This window comes from Acipenser ruthenus, chromosome 15 (assembly GCF_902713425.1).
Source record: "Acipenser ruthenus chromosome 15, fAciRut3.2 maternal haplotype, whole genome shotgun sequence".
Classification (NCBI taxonomy): domain Eukaryota; kingdom Metazoa; phylum Chordata; class Actinopteri; order Acipenseriformes; family Acipenseridae; genus Acipenser; species Acipenser ruthenus.
In genome coordinates this window covers 8341647-8364319 of record NC_081203.1, presented here as the reverse complement: position 1 = coordinate 8364319, position 22673 = coordinate 8341647, and the positions used below count along the sequence as shown (strand labels likewise).

General features: G+C 42.2%; 1 protein-coding gene across 2 annotated transcripts in view; it reads right to left on the bottom strand.

Annotated features, from left to right (window-relative positions):
• The window catches only part of LOC117421792 (nucleus accumbens-associated protein 2-like), a 41392-nt gene continuing 18719 nt past the window's right edge, over window positions 1-22673 (bottom strand). For both annotated transcript variants that reach the window (XM_034036157.3, XM_058987113.1), the window contains exons 2-6: window positions 8728-9648; window positions 6569-6745; window positions 5910-6015; window positions 964-1061; window positions 1-850 (exon numbers count right to left, since the gene is read on the bottom strand). In XM_034036157.3, the coding sequence (XP_033892048.2) occupies window positions 327-850; window positions 964-1061; window positions 5910-6015; window positions 6569-6745; window positions 8728-9586 (1764 nt within the window). In that variant the 5' untranslated portion in view covers window positions 9587-9648 and the 3' untranslated portion in view covers window positions 1-326. The remainder of the gene's footprint in view (window positions 851-963; window positions 1062-5909; window positions 6016-6568; window positions 6746-8727; window positions 9649-22673) is intronic.

The following is a 22673-nucleotide window of genomic DNA, read 5'->3' as shown; positions in this document are numbered from 1 at the left end:
TTTTCATGTTTCCTTTTTTATTTATTTGTTGTGTCAATAAAAATCCACCCATCCCTATAGTTTTATAGGGAGTAGTTACTGCTGTTTTTAATTGTATGGTCCTCTCAACAAAAACATGCTGATGGAAATTCTGTTGACAGTAAGGAAATTAGAAATTGTGTGGCTGTCAGTGCAAGCGTGTAATATTTGGGGTACTGTGGGGGAGAGAAAAGTAACATAATATGCCTGTGTGTGTGTGTGTGTGTGTGTGTGTGTGTGTGTGTGTGTGTGTGTGGTGTGTATATATATGCCTGTTGATTTTGTATAGGTTTCCCTTTGCCGGACACTCATTGCATGTTTATCTGCAGTGGTTCTCCATTTTCCTCTTGCCGTCTATCTGGCGTGTGTGGTCGACCGCCGCTGCCTTCCGCAAGATTGAGGGGGGTCTGTGCCTGTGGACCCCCAGAGGCTTCAGCAAGCCCTACATCGTCCTCCTCCTCCTCCTCCCCCTCCCCCTCGGGCTCCTGCCCCTCTGGTTCGAAGGGTGGGTCGGGGCTTCCCTCCAGCTCTAGGCCGGGGCTGGGATGAGTTCTTGACGGTTCTTTGCGCTCGGTGTAGATACGCTGCTCAAAGCTAAAACCGGCAGCGGTCAGCGGTTGGAAATCAGGCTCGAAAAGCAGGCCAGCAGCTCCCTGCCCCGGCACGCCAGCACCGGGCACTCCACCGCGGTACACCTCCATCCCGTCCGGCAACATTGACTTGATCTTGGGAAGCCAGCGCTTACGGACACGCCGTGCATTGGTGCACATGTCAGCCGCAATGACGTTCATCTCACTCTCCTTGAAATTTGGTGCAAAATTCTGACAGTACACTGGAAAAAGAGAACAAATAGCTGCGATAGTAACATACATACCTCCTGCCAAGGATATAAACACATAATTTGTCCCAGCACTAAGACGTATGCATGCGTGTGTGCATACTCACGTTTGACAGCGTTGAGGATTCGGCTGTCCAGCGGTTTCCGGCTGGGGTCGCTGGTTGATGAGCGGATTCCTGTCCCACAGCTGTTAGCTAGAGTGTTCCTGCAAAAAAATATTTTAGATACTAAAATTTGAGTACTAAAGGTACTCAAATCAAATACATTCACTGGAGGTATGACTGAATGGAGCTTTAGCTGACATATATAAAAGGGCTGTCGGAACTTTTCAAGAGATTCAAAAGACGTTTACACTACCCTCCAGAAAGTACTTGGAGAGATGGTGGCATTTGTTACGTGTTTTACATAACAGAAGGTCCCTGGTAGCTGACTGATCCCAAGTTGGTCTTAAAGGATCCCAGTGATTCAGCAACAACAGCATGACTGCATAACCCATTCCATACCCTCAATGCCCTCTGTGTGAAGAAGCGTCTCCTACCCTCCGTCTTAAGTCTGTCGCTATGAAATAGATTCAGTTCTTTCAAGCTTAATAGCCAATTCCTTGCCCTGGGATTAGTCTGTTTGCTGGACTCCTTGTGGTACTGTAGCAATCAAAACGACACAGTACTCCAAGTCAACACTCAGTAGTGCATTTTATCTCACAGTCTTGCTTACTAAAACTCTGGTGATACCAAAGCAAAAATACACTTCTTTATACAGAAACATTGGTTTCTGTTATGTTAGGACTGTCGAAACAGTAACATCTATCAAGATCACAGTGTGATGAAAATGTAGCAGTTTTAATAAAAAAAATAACCTATTTAATAGGGTCCAAGCTACTCTCGCCTGTTTTTCACTGTTAGATTTGTGGCTATAACTCTTAACTATAAAAGGTTACCGGCACATGTCATACATGAAATGAATGTGCACACAATAGGCTTTCATAAAAAAAGTCTGACACTCACCCTGTTCAATATAGATAGCAAAAAAACATGGAAAAAAGGAGATGCTTTTTAGAAAAAAAAAATTGTTTGTAAAAAATTTTAGCATGGCCAGCTCAAATCTGACAGTGCACAATGAAACTTCCACATATTAGAGAATTTTGTTTTAACACATTGGATACAAAATAAAAGGATTTATGGCCATATATGCAAAAAGGGACCAAAAGCAAAAAAAGGTTAATTGAAAATGTACAAAAAAAACACCACACACACACACACACCACACCCTTCAAATGATTTGTCCCAGGCAGCCTGATCATGTGGCACAACATGGGGCTGTTCACTGCTTGAATAGCCAGCAGGGTGGTGACCAGGGCAACATAACCCTAAACAGCTCTGGTCTCGTGCTTCTGATCCACAAGAGAGCAAGAAAATATATGTATTTATTGGAAGAGGTCCTTGTGCCTTCGATGTTGCCATTTCTCTTATTTTTGTAAAGATTTTGTGTAGAAATGTTTGATTACTGCACCATGATAGGTCTGTCTTCAGTGCAGCAGAACACTCGCATTCAAGGCTATCTCCTAGTATGGTTATCGACTGGAAATACACAAGTAGGACCTCATTTTAAAGGTCTGAATCTCATCTTTCCAATGACAGAATACAAGCAGGGATGTCTCTCACAGTGCCTGAGTATAAAGAGTTAAAGGGTCAGGTCGCCAGTGGGATATTTAATATTAGGCAGACCCTAAAAGGTTAATGTTGCAGGCCGAGGAAACACATGGCCGATAGCCAGCACTAACTGATGCATTCAGCTACTTCCACAAGCCCTGAACAGTATCCCCCTTGCATTGGTGATTTGAGAAGATTAGGATACAAGGTGCTGTATCTGCAGGTGGGGATGGATGCAGTAGGGGTGTGCCAAGGCTCACATTTTCAGAGTAATTCAATAAGCAAGTTGTTGGGTATTAATTAAATCAGTTATTGAGTACCAATCAATAACAATTTGACAGTGCGATTTTAATATAACTGTAGAACCTGTCATGATCAAACCATTCATATTTATTTTTGTGAACAAATGTTTTTATTAATGACAAAACATTTCCGTACAAACTGTAACAGTTATAGATTCTGCCCTATAGATTCATTTTTGCATCCCTATGTCGTCCATTTCATATCTGGGAATGAGTGTCTATGTGTGTAACAGGAGATTCCACTGCTGGATCTGATTACTGCATTATTTACCGTACCCTGCTTATTCTCCTACAGTACATTACTGAAAAAAATATGACTATTACTCAAGTTACAAAGACGTCTTTCATATACTAGGCTAACACTATTGTGCAGCCCCTGTTGACTAATTTTAATATAGCACCTTTCACAATACAAATTGCAGCAAAGTGCTTCATATGAATAAAAACACACACACACGCACACACTGGACAAATTAATGAGAAAGCAAGATCATCAAATCAACAAAAGAAACACAGAAAACAGTAAAAAGGCAAAGAATAAAAATTTTAGCATAAAAACACTACATTATAAAAGTGTGTTTTTAATCTTGTTTTAAAAGCAGTGACACTTGGTGCTTCCCTTACAGAGCTAGGCAGATCATTCTAGAGTTTTGGAGCCCTAGAACTAAATGCTCTCCCACCTGTGTTTTTTTTTTTAAATTTGTGGGACAGTAAGCAACCTGGCATTCTGTGATCTAAGTGAGTGTCTAGGAATATATGGTATTATTTTAAATACAATGGTGCAAGGCCATTTAATGCCTTAAGTTAAAAGCAACACCCTAAAATCTATCCAGAATTGGACCAGAAGTCAGTGCAGAGATGCTAGCACAGGAGTAATGTGATCTTGTCTCCTAGTCCCGGTTAAAATTCTAGCTGCTGCATTTTGTACAAGTTGCAATCGAGATATAACATGGCTATGAATACCACAGAATAGGGCATTACATTAATCAGTTCTGGAAGATACAAAAGCATGCATCAATCTCTCAGTATCTGAGTGGGAAAGAATACTTCTCAATTTGGCAATATTTCTTAGATGACAAAAATACATTTTAGTGACATTCCTGATGTGTGTCTCAAAAGACTTGGGTTGAAGATCACACGACCCTATAATCATCACTTCTGTTTTTATCGGAGTTAAGCATTAAAACATTTTCAAAACCTCAATTTGTTTTGTGTTAGCAAGACAGGTATTCAATATTTACAGCCGAGGTGTCACCCGGTTTCAGGGATTAATATAGCTGTGTAGCACCATCGTAAATGAAAATGAACCGCATAGCTATGAATATAACCCACCCTCCCTCAGTGTAGGGTATGACTGCGCACCCCACGCTCCCTCAGTGTAGGGCATGACTGCGCACCCCACGCTCCCTCTGGTGTAGGGCATGACTGCGCACCCCACGCTCCCTCAGTGTAGGGCATGACTGCGCACCCCACGCTCCCTCTGGTGTAGGGCATGACTGTGCACCCCACGCTCCCTCAGTGTAGGGCATGACTGCGCACCCCACGCTCCCTCAGTGTAGGGCATGACTGCGCACCCCACGCTCCCTCTGGTGTAGGGCATGACTGCGCACCCCACGCTCCCTCAGTGTAGGGCATGACTGCGCACCCCACGCTCCCTCAGTGTAGGGCATGACTATCCACCCCACGCTCCCTCAGTGTAGGGCATGACTGCGCACCCCACGCTCCCTCAGTGTCGGACATGACTGCGCACCCCACGCTCCCTCAGTGTAGGACATGACTGCGCACCCCACGCTCCCTCAGTGTAGGGCATGACTGCGCACCCCACGCTCCCTCAGTGTAGGACATGACTGCGCACCCCACGCTCCCTCAGTGTAGGGCATGACTGCGCACCCCACGCTCCCTCTGGTGTAGGGCATGACTGCGCACCCCACGCTCCCTCAGTGTAGGGCATGACTATCCACCCCACACTCCCTCAGTGTAGGGCATGACTGCGCACCCCACGCTCCCTCTGGTGTAGGGCATGACTGCGCACCCCACGCTCCCTCTGGTGTAGGGCATGACTGCGCACCCCACGCTCCCTCAGTGTAGGGCATGACTATCCACCCCACGCTCCCTCAGTGTAGGGCATGACTGCGCACCCCACGCTCTCTCAGTGTAGGCATGACTGCGCACCCCACGCTCCCTCAGTGTAGGGCATGACTGCGCACCCCACGCTCCCTCAGTGTAGGGCATGACTGCGCACCCCACGCTCCCTCAGTGTAGGACATGACTGCGCACCCCACGCTCCCTCAGTGTAGGGCATGACTGCGCACCCCACGCTCCCTCAGTGTAGGGCATGACTGCGCACCCCACGCTCCCTCAGTGTAGGACATGACTGCGCACCCCACGCTCCCTCAGTGTAGGGCATGACTGCGCACCCCACGCTCCCTCTGGTGTAGGGCATGACTGCGCACCCCACGCTCCCTCAGTGTAGGGCATGACTATCCACCCCACACTCCCTCAGTGTAGGGCATGACTGCGCACCCCACGCTCCCTCTGGTGTAGGGCATGACTGCGCACCCCACGCTCCCTCTGGTGTAGGGCATGACTGCGCACCCCACGCTCCCTCAGTGTAGGGCATGACTATCCACCCCACGCTCCCTCAGTGTAGGGCATGACTGCGCACCCCACGCTCTCTCAGTGTAGGCATGACTGCGCACCCCACGCTCCCTCAGTGTAGGGCATGACTGCGCACCCCACGCTCCCTCAGTGTAGGGCATGACTGCGCACCCCACGCTCCCTCAGTGTAGGACATGACTGCGCACCCCACGCTCCCTCAGTGTAGGGCATGACTGCGCACCCCACGCTCCCTCTGGTGTAGGGCATGACTGCGCACCCCACGCTCCCTCTGGTGTAGGCATGACTGCGCACCCCACGATCCCTCAGTGTAGGCATGACTGCGCACCCCACGCTCCCTCTGGTGTAGGGCATGACTGCGCACCCCACGCTCCCACAGTGTAGGGCGTGACTATCCACCCCACACTCCCTCAGTGTAGGGCATGACTGCGCACCCTGCGCGCCCTCATGGCCTCATTGTGCAGGTAGATGGAACAACCACCTCACCTGTCAAAGAAGGTAGCTAGCAGGCGCCGCAGAAGCACCTTGTGTTTGATGCCGGCACACAGGTGACAGTTCATCAGCTGGCCTCGGGTAATGTACACCCCTGTACCTGAGAAAGGGAAACAGTCAGGCACAGATGCAATGGCTTTCTCAGGTTTGAAACAATAACAGGTTAAGTAAATGATAACATTTTTGGATTTTATCATGTAGAAAATGCAAGGTATCTCGATTTGCTTCATATATTTAGGGTACATTACATGTATAATGAATAAGGAGACTGGTCGGCATTACTGAAAGGCGGGAGCAGGCTGCATGCCCCATCAAGCACAGCTTGGATATATTTTCTCAACAGAGAATTCCAGTACAAGCTGAACACAGCCATTGCTGTGGCTGAGGCAGAGGTATCAAAAAGAAGATAGATGTCAATCATAGCCAATACCTGAGGTAGGTGAATCAGAAAGCCAAATACATTGCGTCTAAAACAGAAGAAAATTATATCCAGGTGATTATGTATACTCAAATAATTACACAAAGAATACGCAATGCTTAAATTTGATAGCTATTCCGTCCAACTTCCCTTTCTCTCATTAAGAGGGGTGTCTGATGCCTAAAAAACTGAAAAGCAGTGAAAAACTGAAATGCTGATGTGGTGAGCTTGTTACCTGCTACGAGTTCCAGCTTCTCTCCTGGGTCCCCTTCAGAGTACAGTTTGGGGTGGCACCGATACCCAATCTGGCTGATGAGACTAGCAGGGAGTGCCACCAGGTCCCTTCGAAGGAGCACACAGGAGCGGTTCTCCAGCGAGACGGGCATGGTGGCGACATCGGACTTCTCTTGGACTGAGAGAGAGAGAGAGAGAGCAAGACACAACTGTAATATCCAAGACAGAAAGGTAGGTAGGTGTGTGTGTCTGTATGTATGTATGTATGACTACAAATAATGTGGTCTTAAAACTAACGTGAACTTATTTTTATTTGACAAAACCATCCATCCATTATAAAACTCCACACAGACAGTCCCCTGAGACCGGAATCAAACCCAGGACCCTGGAGCTGCGAGGCAGCAGCGCTACCCACCACACCACTGTGCTGTCCCTATTTGACAAAACCTTTCATGGAATTTAAGAGATAAATCACACAACAAAGCTTTGTACCAAAGACAACTGGGTCTATTTTCTTGCAGGCAGATTTTAACCTGGCTTTTCACAGATCTCCTGTCACTATATTAAATGGCACAATAAAAGAATCACCACTTGGGGAAAACCCTAGCTGGGATATAGAGTTAAACAGTAGCAATAGGCAGTGATTGGTTCATTTTTACTGGACAATGGGAGGCTGTGTAGTCCAGTGGTTAAAGAAAAAGGGCTTATAAAAATCAGGAGGTCCCCGGGTCAAATCCCGGCTCACTCCCTGACTCATTGTGTGACCCTGAGCAAGTCACTCAACCTCCTTGTGCTCCGTCTTTCGGGTGAGACGTTATTATAAAAGTGACTCTGCAGCTGATGCATGGTTCACACACCCTCATTTCTGTAAGTCGCTGTAGTAGGGCGGGAGAAAGCCCTGCTGTTTAAATGTATTATTTGTTTATTTTTAGAACGGGGTTCCCCCTCCGCCCCTGTGTTTAGTATTTTTGTTTTATGATTTATGTTTGTAAATATGACGGCATAGCCGTGTGTTTTGTTATTGTTTATTTAAAAACGTGTTCTGGCAGAGGCGAGATTAGTGCTCGTCCTCTGCCAGGAGTAATTAATAAACTCGTGCATATATAAACCTGCAGCTCTCTGCACTCCAGGTGGGTGTTCAAGAGGAGGAACGAGAGCGAGCGAGAGAGAAAAGTACAATTATATACAGGAACATGTAACAGCAATTGCCCAGCCTGACCTGTATTGTTTTGTTTTGTGTTCGTGATTATTTTGTTTAAATCTTTTATTTTTGCTCTGTAAGCAAAGTGTTCTTGTTTAAACCTTTTTATTTTATTTTTATATTGTTTCAAATAAACGGCGCTCGCTGTGCTTTTCACTGCAGTACTTGTTTGTGTTTTTGTTTCCTGCACTGCTGGCCTGACGTTACCACTCAGCCACCTTGTCACAGTCGCCTTGGATAAAGGCGTCCGATAAATAAACAAATAACAACACCACCACCACCACTGGCAACTACAGAATACAGTGGAGTATAAAATGAAGACAATTTGTCAAAGTGGTGAGTCAAACTCTAACAATTGTCGCCCTGGATAAGGGTGTCTGCTCGCACATACATACATACATACATACATACACACATACACACATACATACATACAAAAAAATAACACAGAAACCTAGAAAGCAATTTCTAAAAAGATTTACATGACTGGACTTGACCAACAATATCTCCAATAGTGTTTAGTCATCTAGAAACATAAAAAACAATAACAGCCATATTAGGTCACAAGTCAAAGTGATGGAGTTTTACCAACACACACAATATGAAGCCTCCAAGCATGTAGAATGATTGATCAGATATGTGCACTCTGCAGTGATGGTGGTAGCAGATTTACAAAGAACAAAATATTATAATTGAAATAATTAAAATTCTTAATATAACCATTCTATATGAAAGACAATTTTTAAAGATGGTTTGGTACAAGAATGTCCAATATATAATATTGTAGGATCTAGATGTTTGAGGTTCAGTCCACTAGAAAAAAAAAAAAAAAGAAAGAAAGAGGTAAGATACAATGGGTCCCATGGAAAATCTCCCCAGTACCCTGGAAATGCTTACAGGAAACAATGTATGCAAAGTAGTATTATTAACAATGATCAAACTAAATAGTTTTGGCTTACTGGCATATGTGGCTGGTGTTCTCCCATAGACCTGCCCATAAGGGTCCTCTATGATCCCATCATACACCTCATCTTCAAACTCTTCCTCCTCATTCTGGTAGGATGTGGGGCTGTCGGTTGTGTGCAGGCTAGAGGCACCTGGGCTCGAGCGCTCCCCAGTGGGCACAGGGTAGAGCTGGGCACTGGAGAAAACAGCCCCAAGACTAGCGCTACTGCCAGAGTAGTAGAGAGGAGCCCCTCGGGCGAGCCTGGCGCCCAGCACAACCTGGTCCTGCTGTCCGCGCTTGTGAGCCAACGCTTGGAGAGCCAGAGGAGACTCCATGCCTTCTTGCTTGATGCGGCTGCGCAGGGACAGAGGCAGCGTTGGGGACCAGCCTGTAGAGGTCAAAGCGGAGACTGCAGCCTGTCCAAGGTTGTTATTGCAGGGGCTTTGAGGCTCTGATCCTGGGTCTTCCACAGCAGCAGTCTGGGAGTCACAGTGAGGAGAGCTGGCTTTAAACATGAGGTCCATGCCCCGCTCCACAATGTGATGGATCTGCAGATACCCGGCTGTGTACATGATGACAAGCTGTTCACTGGCTGCCATGGTCAGCTTGCCTGTATAGCAGAAGGACAGGATCTGCTGGAAGCAGGCTGGAGGCACCGTGGAGGGCAGCTCAAAGTGGCTCTTGGAGCTGCCGCTGAAGAGGTCGCGGAAGTACAGGCTGCTCGCAGCCAGGACCGCCCGGTGAGCTTTGAAGGCCTGGCCCTTGACCACAATGGACACGTCGCAGTACTGTCCAAGCAGTCTCTGCTCATTCAAGCAGCCCAGCACCGTGCTCCCAAAGTTGGGGATCTCCATGTGCAGCAGCTGGGACATGGTGCTGGGGAATGGGGGCAGTCTTCAGGGGTCACTGGGGCAGCAGCTGTCTGGGAACGCATCTGTTAAGGGGAAAAAAAATTGTAATGGATCTGCAGGTATTTGAAAACATAAGGGTGACAAACAGACAAGCAGTCTCTATTCATCCCTAGTCTGAGAATATAAATAAAAATGCAACAGATTGTCCTTAGCAGAACTTCTCTAGATATTGGTAAAACTGTAAGAGTGACATTTGGATAGTTAGATGGAATCTGAGATTATGATACAGTACACTTAACATGCTAAATACAGTAAGTACAGATGGAAAGGTGAGGCGCCACCATACTATATACTGTATCTCAGATTCCGATTACACTCAATACGATGTCCTTACCAAGTTTCATCACATTGGATAATCAATTTGGCAGATACAGGTGAATGTGTGTACAGATGTAAGAACTGTACAGGTATGAGGCGGCCATTCAAGCTGGCCCAGTTCCTAGTAGCTGACTGATCTCAGAACTTTATAGGGTGGGTCTTAAAGGATCTAAGTGATTCTGCTTGAACATCATGGGTAGGTCACCCATTCCATACCCTCGCCACTCTGTGTGAAGAAGTGTCTCCTTGCCTCTGTCTTAAGTCGGTTCTCCACTTAATTTGCAACTCTACCCTCTGGTTCTGGTTTCTATACTGCACTTACTGGTTCGGGTTAACTTTGTCAACTCCTTTTCAAAGAGCCCTGGTTGCTCTTCTCTAGACTCTCTCCAGGACCACAATGTCCCTTTGGTACTGTGGTGACCTGGACTGGACACAGTATTGCAAGTGTAGTCTCAGCAGTGTACTACACAACCTCATCATATCCCTCAGTGGATTTGAACTTTACACTGGCTATACACTCAAGCATTCGGTTCGCCTTTTTGATTGCTGCCCCACAGGACACCCCCTTGGTATCCCTATGTAAAAAGAAAAATAACTTTGTGGATGAGGACTGCTGCAGAGCTGAAACCTCACAGTTCATGGAGCAACACCACCAGTCAGCCAACACACTTCGAATCTTTCAGAAATGTAGTACTGTACCTAAAATCAGTCTTGTAGACATTTCTACAATTTGCACACCACAACTCCTGTTGCTTCACTAAGCAATGCCATTCCAGTTTGAAAAAATGTGCATGTCTACTGCTGAAACCATCTTACGAGAATGTAAACAAGCTGAATAACCAACAAGGTCTGGTTAATTACGAAATAGAGTGCAGGCTAATCTCTTGAAGGATGGAACAGGTACCAAGGACACATTACTGAAAAAAATCCGTGTCTGGGACAGGTGTAGTCTTGTTAAGACTGCCATTGACTTTACACGCCACCAGGGAGCAGTCATGGCAATGTTAACTCCTACTTCTCCACCACACGATGACCTACTGTACGCTACACTACAATACAATACAATAAGCTAATTGAACTGCAGACCATAGACTTTAAAACCTACAACCATTTTAACCTAGTTACCAGCCCAGAACTAAATGAAACTAGGACAACAAGATGGGTCTACAAGACGGGAATTTTACCCAAGAAGTTATTTTACCTGTGGAACTTCCAGAACACAACTGGTCTATTTCCGCGTTCTTATATTTTCCCCATATGTATCAAATCCTATATAGGCCCACTTGTGCAAGTTTCCTAATTTTAAGTTTACGTTTTTCTACTTTGAAAACATTTTTAATGATTAAAAACAACCCCCTAATATTTGCAAGTTCCATAGCAAATATTTCATTTTTGGCCATCGCTTGTAGGACAAAATCCCATCTATAGAACCTTGTCCTTTACTGCTGTAATGTTAAAGTCAAGTATAGTAAAATCATGACATATGGCAATTGGCATTGGTTTTCACAGTAAATGCATTTAGCATTAGGCAAGCACTGTAAAAGTGCAGTCGGAGGGTTCCACAGGTAAAGAGAGTTTTCATGAAGTAGACTGATTAGGGTTTGTCAAGAGCAGAACAAAGGGTACCGAATGAGTAGAAAAAAAAGAAAGCTAGAGCACAGCTAATATGAGAGAGAGAGAGAGCGAGAGCGAGAGAGAGAGAGCAGCCAAGTCTAGGAGAAAGAGAGAATACAAGGAGAATAAGTCATTTAAGGACTGAGTACAGGTAGGAGAGACAGCGCTTGCAGAGGTGCGTAGAGGTGTATGCTGCAAAATAGCTCGGTTCTGCCAGAGCAGGGGTTTATTTTACGGTTCTCTGAGTGTCTGTTTCTTCCACTGCTTTGCATATGAATGACTGCCAACATCCCTCCTTCCTTCCCTGCATCATCTCCCCCTGGGTGTCATGGCAGCTCAACAGCTCAGGAAAGAATTCTGCTCTACGGTTAACCCTTTGAGCTCACAGAGGTTACTACATGTAAACTTTGACGATTACTACATCTTTGCCTAAAATTAGTAACAAGTTCATAAATATATGTACATTTAAGGTAATTTCCAGAAATGATGTAAATTATAGCAAGTCATTTTCAAAAAAACATATTTTAAGTTGCACGTTAACAGAAATAAGTTAAAATTTGGGTGGAGTCGTTGCACTCAACCAACTTAAAATAAGAAATTACAAAACGAGAAGAGGTTGTTCAGCTCATCTATGCTCGTCCAGTTCCTAGTAACTGATAGATCTCAATTTTGTCAAGTTAGAACTTAAAGGATCCCAGTGATTCAGAATCAACATGATTCGGTAACCCATTCAATACTCTTCCCCCTGCACTGCGTGAAGCAATGGCTCCTTCCCTCTGTCCTAAAAGTATCTCCACTTTGTCCTACCTACAGCACACACACACGGTAATCAAAAGTTTACATACCCCAATGGAAATTGAGAAATTTCTCAAACAAATTACATGAAAAATCTTTTGTAGCAAAAGTTTTGCTTTTGTGGATGAGGGAAAAAAGTTATAAGAAATAGATGTCTACAATTATGTATTTCAGCAATTTTTTTGCAAAAGTCCAAAAATGCTAATTCAAAAGTATTCATACCCTTTGATGCTATGATAGTATTAGAACATAAGACGAACATAAGAAAGTTTATAAACGAGAGGAGGCCAGTTGGCCCATCTTGCTCGTTTGGTTGTTAGTAGCTTATTGATCCCAGAACCTCATCAAGCAGCTTCTTGAAGGATCCCAGGGTGTCGGCTTCAACAACATTACTGGGGAGTTGGTTCTACTATTGTCTACAAGGTGCTATAAAATTTCAATATGATAATGCAGAACCTAATTCTAGAAAAGTCTAGAAACTGCTGGTGAACATTCTTAGAGTATAAAAGGGTTAGGCATAAGATGATTGCTGTCCTTACCAATAAGTCAGTATGGGAAAATGTAAAGAGCTATCTTAGTTTATTGTCATAAACCTGGAGAAGGATACAAGAAGATTTCCAAGTATTTGAGTATCCCAATTTCAACTATTGTTTCTATTAAATCAAGAAGTACACGACTCATGGTACTGTCACAACGCTCCCTCGGTCTGGAAGAAAGAAGGTTCTTTCACCAAGAACAAGTAGAAGAATTGTGAGGAAGGTTAATAAAAATCCAAGATTGACTGCCAAAGATATTCAAAGTGAACTGGCTTTTTCATAGCATACCAAAAGATATTGGCCAATCACCTGAAACCCTCCGCTACAAAACTTGGTTTAAAGCGCAACTGGACATTCCAACACAACAACGATTCAAAGCACACATCAAAGTCTACTTCAGAATGGTTAAAGAAGAATAAAATCAAGGTTCTGGAATGGCCTAGTCAAAGTCCCGATCTAAATCTGATTGAGAATCTTTGGTATGAGTTGAAGAAGGCTGTGCACAAGAGAAGTCCTCAGAATGAATTGGAACAATTTTGCATTGAAGAATTGTCAAAAATCACTAAAGAATCATGCCAAAAGCTCATTGATAAATATCCTAATCATTTAACTCTTTTTCCTCATCCACAAAAGCAAAACTTTTGCTACAAAAGACTTTTTCTATAATTGTGTTTGAGAAATTTCTAGAAAATTATATATTTCCATTGGGGTATGTAAACGTTTGACTACAACTGTATACACATACTGGGCCGCAGCCTGCCATGAAAGATCACCAGGGCACTTGCCCATTCACCGCGCCACCCCCCCTCTACACTGCAGTTTACAAGACGCTTCCACTAGTAGGTTAGCATTGCAATATTAATAAGCTGGGTTCAATAAATTCTACTAAGTGAATTATTACTTTGTCTCACCTTGTAAGTCGCTTATGAGCCTCGGTCATTTTAAAGCTATTCAAACTATGGTGATGTGAACTGAGCGGTGTCACTGCATTCTGCAATGACAGTAAAATATTTTGAAGAGCACACAGGCTGTAGATATCAGTGGGACTTGGGAATGAATGCATGCACACAACAAGGGAGGAAATGCAATTTATTATGCAGCAAAGCAACGTAAGAGAGCCTAAATAAAGTATGATAAGTATGATTTTAACTGAGGTCCGTGCCTCGGGTGCCTCATAGCTGGTTACAGCCTTGCATATATAAAATATATAACACGACACTTTAACAGATATTTAAATATGAAAATTAGTAACTTACTTTAACCACTTCAGCTCCAAACCATATGCATGTACGTCAAATGAAAGAGGACTTGCAGTATTCTATGTATCCCCCCACCCCCAATCTATCTGACTGTATACATGCCCTAAGGCAGTGTTTGTAATGTGATAGATGTTTTGAAGTCAGGAAGGAGAGATTGATATCATCAGGTGACTATTATCCAATCGCGTACCTGGAGTGCACATAATCATTTTTGCATCTGGAGCTGAAGAGGTTAACTTAGTGGTGCTTTGCTTAATTTCCAGAGAAAAAAAAAGGTCTTATCTCTTACGATTCCATTATCAGCCACCTCATAACCAAAATATTTCCATACGTCACTGGGTGGTGTTAATTTTCTAGCCATTCTCGAATGAATTGAATCTTAAGCCGCTCTGCGTAGAAATGCTGGACACCTCTATAAGTATAAAGTACACCGTCATGTTGAATTGGGCATTATTTTGAGATGTGTAATAACAGACAAGTCAAAGAAATGCTGACGCATGTGCATATCTGCAAAATATTGGCAGGTGCAAAATTCGGCACGACACCTGAAACACTTGATGGACGGACAACAGTTCCAAACTTAATGCAGCATGCAAATAGCGAATGGTACCTAAACGACAATCAATGGCATAAACTGGTTAAATAATACTTTAGTGTGTGGTGTTTCTTTGCCTATGAGACTGACAATGATTGGTATGTATAGGGTTTATTGTATCTGAATATAAAATAAACTTGATTATGAGTTTGTATTTAACAGTATTAACAATAAAAGCTTTCCATAAGAGATTTTTTTTTTTAAAAAAAAGGAAATTATCAATATCAATATTGGTGGCCATCACTAAAATTAACATTGAGCATCTGACAAGACCGCATCAGTCATCTTTGTTTCCTTTATGTTGTACATACATACTGTACCGACTACATAAAAAAAGTTCCTGGTAGCGGATTGACCTTAAAACTTTGTCAAGTTGGTCTAAAAAGGATCTGCCTCAACATTACAAGGGAACCCATTCCATACCCTCACCATTCTCTGTGTGAAGTAGCATCTACTGCCCTTTTCTAAGTTTATCTCCCATTCATTTCTAACGGTGTCCTGTGGTCCTGGTTTCGGTCCTCTGGTCCTGGAGCACTCGTACTCTGCCACTGATTTAAATAAACAGTACAAGCGTAATCTCAATTAGAAAGTCATGCACATTTCCTATAATTGTTTTAGCACGACTCTGCTAAATCTCTCTTGGCTCGTCAAATAGGAGCTCCTTGGATATGCAAATGCGTGTTTGAATTCCGACTTTACTAAGCATGCATACAGTCCAAATGGAAAACAATACAAATTAGCATTTGGCACACCATACTTGCATTCTAATAAATCCATCTGTTTTAAAATACTGAAAACTTAACTAACAGGACATTACTTGAATTGGGTTTGCGAGGAGAGACATGAAGGCAGCCATGTTGTTGCATCATAACCTCCCATCTCAGCCTATTATAAATCTACTAAGACTTGGAGGAAAAGAATAATGGAAATGTAAGATTATTTGAGCGCTTCAGCTAAAGAAAGATTTGAGCACTTCAGATAAATCAAAATCTAAAACAGTTCAATAGATCAATTAAAAAAAATATATATATACAGTATATATATATATATATATATATATATATATATATATATATTATAAAATTTTATTTTTTTCAGGAGAAAAAAGGCACCAAAAACAAAAGTACACAGAAAGGGTACCTGGGACTGCAAACACAAGTCAAAAAGGAAGTTAGAAAGGCCAAGAGAGAAAGAAATGAGCATTGCTAAGGGGGCTAAAACCAATTCCAAAATGTTTTTCCAATATTATAACAGCAAGAGAACATTCAAAGAGGAGGTTAAATGTCTAAGAGATACAAATGGCAAAATCATAGGATGAAGAGAAAAAAATAGCAAATATTAAATGATTACTTTTCACAAGTTTTTACAAAGGAGAATATGGACAACATGTCCCACATGTCGACCTGTTCCTATCCAGTTTTAAATAACTAGCATAACAGAGGCAGAAGGGTTAAAGGGACGAGGAGCTCTTAAAATAAACAAATCCCCTGGGCCGGGTGAGATCCTCCCAATAGTACTCAAAGAAATGAAAGAAGTTATTTACAAACCACTAACAAAGATCATGCAACAGGTCTCTTGACACAGGGGTTGTACCGACAGACTGGAGAACTGCAAACTTAATACCGAACCAGGTAACTACAGACCAATAAGCCTGACTTCTATTATATGTAAACTTATGGAAACTATAATAAGATCCAAAATGGAAAATTACCTATATGGTAACAGTATCCTGGGAGACACGGTTTTACGAAAGGGAGATCGTGTATAACTAACCTGCTTGACTTTTTTGAGGATTATTATTTATTTCTTAGCAGACGCCCTTATCCAGGGCGACTTACAATTGTTACAAGATATCACATTATACATTATTTCACATTATTCAGATATCACATTATTTTACATACAATTACCCATTTATACAGTTGGGTTTTTACTGGAGCAATCTAGGTAAAGTACCTTGCTCAAGGGTACAACAGCAGTGTCCCCCACTGGGGTTTGAACCCACAACCCTCTGGTCAAGAGTCCAGAGCCCTAACCACTACTCCACACTGCTGAGGATGCAACATAGACAATGGATAATTGCAAAGCATATGACATGGTTTATTTAGATTTCCAGAAAGCTTCTGAAAAAGTCCCGCATAAAAGACTAATTCTCAAACTCAAGGCAGTAGGGATTCAACGAAATGCAAGCACATGGATTAAGGAGTGGTTAATATGTAGAAAACAGAAAGTACTGATTAGAGGAAAAATCTCAAAATGGATCGAGGTAACCAGTGGAATACCACAGGGATCAGTATTGGGTCCTCTGCTCTTCCTAATCTACATTAATGGCAAATTACATTTAATAGAGAGGTGTAAGGTACTGCACGCAGGGAATACAAATGTGCATTATAAATACCATATGGGAGATACTGAAATTGAAGAAGGAATCTATGAAAAAGACCTAGGAGTTTATGTTGACTCAGAAATGTCTTCATCTAGACAATGTGGGGAACCTGTAAAAAAAGGCCAACAAAATGCTCAGATATATAGTGAAAAGTGTTGAATTTAAAACAAGTGAAGTAATGTTAAAACTTTACAATGCATTAGTAAGACCTCACCTAGAATATTGTGTTCAGTTCTGGTCACATTGTTACAAAAAGGATATTGCTGCTCTAGAAAGAGTGCAAAGAAGAGAGACCAGAATTATTCCAGGTTTAAAAGGCATGTCATTTACAGTAGCCTAAAATAATTGAAGATTCAGTCTTGAACAAAGAAGACTACGCGATCTGATTCAAGCATCCACAATTCTAAAAGGTACTGAGAATGTCGACCCAGGGGACTTTTTTGACCTGAAAAAAGAAACAAGGACTAGGCGGTCACAAAGGGGGGGAAAGAGAGAGAATCACTGTTTTGGTTCTCATTTATTACATTCCACAAGAGAAAGTCGCAACAAAATATATATATAATATATACAATCAATAAAAAAATCACTACACAACACAGTTTCAGGAAGTTATTTAAGCGAGGCATTTTAAAATTACGTGCTTGCCTTTGTCCCATGAGATTCTGGCTCGCTCTGAAAGCAGCAGTGCATTTGTCCCAGATGGCTTTGCATAAAGATCACTGTGAATGTGCGCATAATTATTATTTATTTCTTAGTAGACGCCCTTATCCAGGGCGACTTACAATTGTTACAAGATATTATAAGTATGTATTCAACCCCTACACATTAATATTTGTTAGAGCCACCTTTCGCTGCAATAACAGCTTTAAGTCTTTTGAGGTAAGTATGTACCAGCTTTGCACACAGTGTCGGAGTGATTTTTGGCCCATTCTTCTTGGCAGATTTGCTCCAGGTTGTTCAGGTTGGTTGGACGACGCTTGTGGACCGCAAATTTTCAAATAGTGCCACAGATTCTCAATGGGATTCAGATCAGGACTTTGACTGGGCCACTGTAGGACATTCACCTTTTTGTTCTTGAGCCACTCCAATGTTGCTTTGGCCTCGTGCTTGGGATCATTGTCCTGCTGAAAGGTGAATTTCCTCCCAAGCTTCAGTTTTTTAGCGGACTGAAGCAGGTTCTCTTGCAGTATTTCCCTGTATTTTGCTCCATCCATTTTTCCTTCAATTTTAACAAGATGCCCAGTCCCCGCTGATGAGAAGCATCCCCACAGCATGATGCTGCCACCACCATACTTCACTGTAGGGAAGGTGTGTCTTGAGGCATGGGCAGTGTTAGGTTTGCGCCACACATAGTGCTTTGAGTTTTGGCCAAAAAGCTCTATCTTGGTCTCATCTGAGCACAAAACCTTTACCCACATCGCAGCTGGGTCACTCTCATGCTTTCTGGCAAACTCCAGACGTGTTTTCAGATGGTACTTTTTGAGTAACGGCTTCTTTCTTGCCACCCTCCCATACAGGCCAGTGTTATGCAGAGCTCTTGATATGGTTGACTGGTGCACCATTACTCCACTCCCAGCCACTGAACTCTGTAGCTCCTTCAAAGTGATTGTTGGCCTCTATGTGGCTTCTCTCACAAGTCTCCTCCTTGTCTGAGCGCTGAGTTTTGAGGGACGGCCTTTTCTTGGCAGTGCCTTGGTGGTGTGATGCAGCTTCCACTTCCTGATTATTGATCCAACTGTGCTCACTGGGATATCCAAACACTTGGATATTATTTTGTACCCTTTCCCTAATCTATGCATTTGTATTACTTTATCTCTAACTTCTGTAGAATGCTCTTTGGTCTTCATTTTCCTTCAGATTCACCTTACAATAATTGATTTTGAGTTTCAGTGTTTTAAAATAAAATATCAAACAGAACAAAATTTCAATGTACTATTTGTAATTCAGTAATATGAGAGAATTGGTCAGGGGTCTGAATACTTTTGCAAGGCACTGTATATATAGATTCAGTTAAATAGATTCAGTTCTTTCAGCCTCTCTACATAGCTCATTCCTTTAAGCCCTGGGTTTAGTCTGCGTTCTCTTTGTTGGACTCTCTCCAGGACCACAATGTCTCTTTGGTACTGTGGTGACCCGGACTGGTCACAGTATTGCAAGTGCAATCTCAGCAGTGCAGTACACAACCTCATCATAACCTCCCTGGACTTGTGCTCTACACTTTTAGTCCCCAACTGTGTAGTAATGTTTTTTTTTTTTATTATTATTTAAATGTACCAGTTATTTTTTTTAAAAAGACTTACTACCTGATGACACAGGTCAACAGACTAAGAAAGCCAAATCAATCATTCTCAAATCATTAGTAATTTATGCAACAGAGGCCTTGAATTTTAATAGTAGACCACCTTTCGGAAGTGCACAGGGACCCTCAGTTCAGACTCCCCCAAATCCAGACTAGCATCAAGGGGAGTAAGGGTTTAAGATCTTTCTAATCAGCAAAGTATGTCCGTCCAAAAACCATTTCACATGTAGCCTACAAAAAATGGAATGAGCTATGAAAAGAAGCTGAAATCTGAACCTATTTAGCCTAGAACAAAAAAGAATTAGGGAGGACAAGATTGAAGTTTTTAAAATATAAAAGGAGTGGACATAGCAAACATAAATCTCTCCTTTTTGTCACACTATTTTGGTACTAACTTTAGGGTAATTTGGGTTTACATGCAGTTTTCTTAGTCTCCTTCCAAACGCAAATGACCTAATTAATATTAAAATATGGGAGGGTTAATTTAAATGCTTCTGTCCGCGTTCCAATCTGACTACCGATATCGTGCAGCTTTCTTAAACTGGGTTTCCACAATGTTTTTAGGTTGTGTTGAAGAAAGTGCAGCCTGCCTCATTTGGCCACCAAAAGAATAAAATAAAAAAAAGCGAAGGAAACAAAACAAAAACCCAGACATTTCATTACAGAAACAAACACAAAAAACATTCCATAAGAGAGCGATTTGCACTATCCATTCATTATTTGCTGAAATCTTTTCTGACTACATATATATTCATGTACATAGTATACACATACATATATAATATATACAAGGTTTCCTACAGAACCGTAGCTTCACCAATTCTGATCCTTATAGTAGTCAAAATGTTTAGTACAAATCTACCCTGTTATGTGGAAAATAATAAACAAGAACCAAAACAGTGAGTTTTTCCCCTTCATTTTACAACGCCATTTCCATGTTTGTTTCATCTGAAGTGTTTTAAAAAGTTCAATTTCAGTTTTCGTTTGCTTGTTGAGCTACAAAAAGGCACAAGTAAACCTCATGTTATTACTTTATGAAAACGTGTCAATGGCCACAGTTTACTGTGGAGAAACGGCAATGGAAAGGAATGAAAAGAAATGTAAAAAATAAATAAAATGCAGTGTCAGCTTTATGTACTATTTATTTTGTGAATAAACAAAACAATGTTCAACTTGAGCTACTATTTGGCATCCTTTGTTTTGTAGTTAATTCACTGGGTAAAGTAAGAACTACACAACGTATTATTCTTTACTCCTGGGATATTTTTCTACTTTAATGTGTTAAATATTGAAGTCTTGCTGAAAAAAAGGCACACACAGGGGCCACGCCCCCCTGCCTCTGCTGTGCTGTCTCTGCCTGCATTCTGAGCAACATAATGGCTATTAGTTTTTGAAAACGAATGAATATCTGAACAAACATTTAAATTATGAGTGTTCATCCCAGCACTAGTTTTTAAGTCGTACCATGTTTTAGCCGCGCACTTCCTATAGTTTAAGGAGCGTGCGTGACATATTCTCAGGATGATGGCTAGACCATTTTGAGTTTCAAACTGCATGGAAAAGTACACCATTGTTAACCCTAAGCGGCACGTAAGTTCAGCACAGAAACCAGGACCAGGGGATACATTGGAAATGCAGCGTTGATACACTTAGAACAGAGGGAAGGAGACACTTCTTTACACAGAGAGTGGTAACGGTATGGAATGAGCTACCTAGTCATGCTGTTGAAGCTGAATCACATGATGGACCAAAGGGTCAAATGGCCTTCTCGTTAAAAACAGAGGGTCATCCCTGTAAAGATGGAATGTATAAGTTAATAAATACATATTTCGGGCAAACAACAAAGCAGATGCCCTGTTTGTTTCTTGTTTAATTTAGCCACTAATCTATCCACAGATATTGATTTTAGAGTGTTTGGAGCTGTCCAGAACAAACAGATTGACACTGAAACAACTGGGATAACTGTGGCAATACCCTGGAGTTTGGTCCTGTATTGGTGGTCGCTGCAGTTGTCTTCCATTCTTTATTCTAACCAGAGTAACTACTATGACATGCCATTTATTGTGTCTAGCAAAATAAACACTTTAAGCTCAAATATTCTTGAAGAGCTTCACTAAAATATTTTTAGAACAATATGTATGTGTTATGACATCCACACACACTTCCTTGCATGAGGTAAGGCTGACGGCTGTTCACAGAATATTCTTTCAACCACATTGCAGTGGACTTGGCTTGTAGACTGTGAAATAAATACAACAGCCCCCTCTCTCTCTCTCTCACACACACACACACACACACACACACAACTTGCAGTGCTGCAAAGAACATGAGACGGTGCCCGTATCCTTTACCATTACCCTTGTACTCAATGCCATAAAAAGTCAATTTATAAAGCTGCAATGTTCTTTGCTGTTGCCATGGACTCACAGCCTTTTATGGACGAGCCGCCAGGCCTGTTCCTGTGTGTGAGTCAGCACAATTTCAGGGAGAGAAAGAGATGAATGAAGAACCAACAAGGGAGAGAAACTGACCGGGGAAGCAGAGGGAGCAAGAAAGGAAGCGCACACGTACAGTTCATAATGAGGGCCCTGGCACAGAACTACCTTCCTATATAAAACTTAACCTTTGTATGGTAACCTCATTTGACAAATTCACTGGAAGACTGCACAAAACTAGGAGCATATTTTGTTATCTTCGTCTGAGGGTTTCAGGGGCCTGGCTGTGGGGCTGAGGTCTATCATGACCTCATACCGGTAAGCAAGCCCAGCAATTGGTAAACCTGACCTTAAAATGAGCAAAATTGGGCCAACACAGAATTTGTTACTCATGGAAAAAATGTGGCAATAGACACGTTCATTTCAATAAACATACCATATTGGTAGTTTCATTAACTGCAAAACAACTTCCACAGTAAATACTACATTTTTGGGCCGTCACATGTGGGCAGAATTGCTATCTTAAAGACCTTTGTCCTTTTCTTCTGTTCGAATGTTCTTATTTTCCATGTAACATAGGATACTGAAATGCAAAAAATACCACAACACCTTGGGATCGGTGTATACACAAATCAAGCTGTACAAAGTTTGAAATTATAAATAATTATGCATGTATCTATCACAAAGATTCCCATCTACAAGGTACAAAGTTACAGCAAGGACGGATACAATGGAGCTCATGACATAACGACACGAAAGACTAGCAGAAGAAGGACATGCACATGGATACATACCTGGTTGAAACACAGGA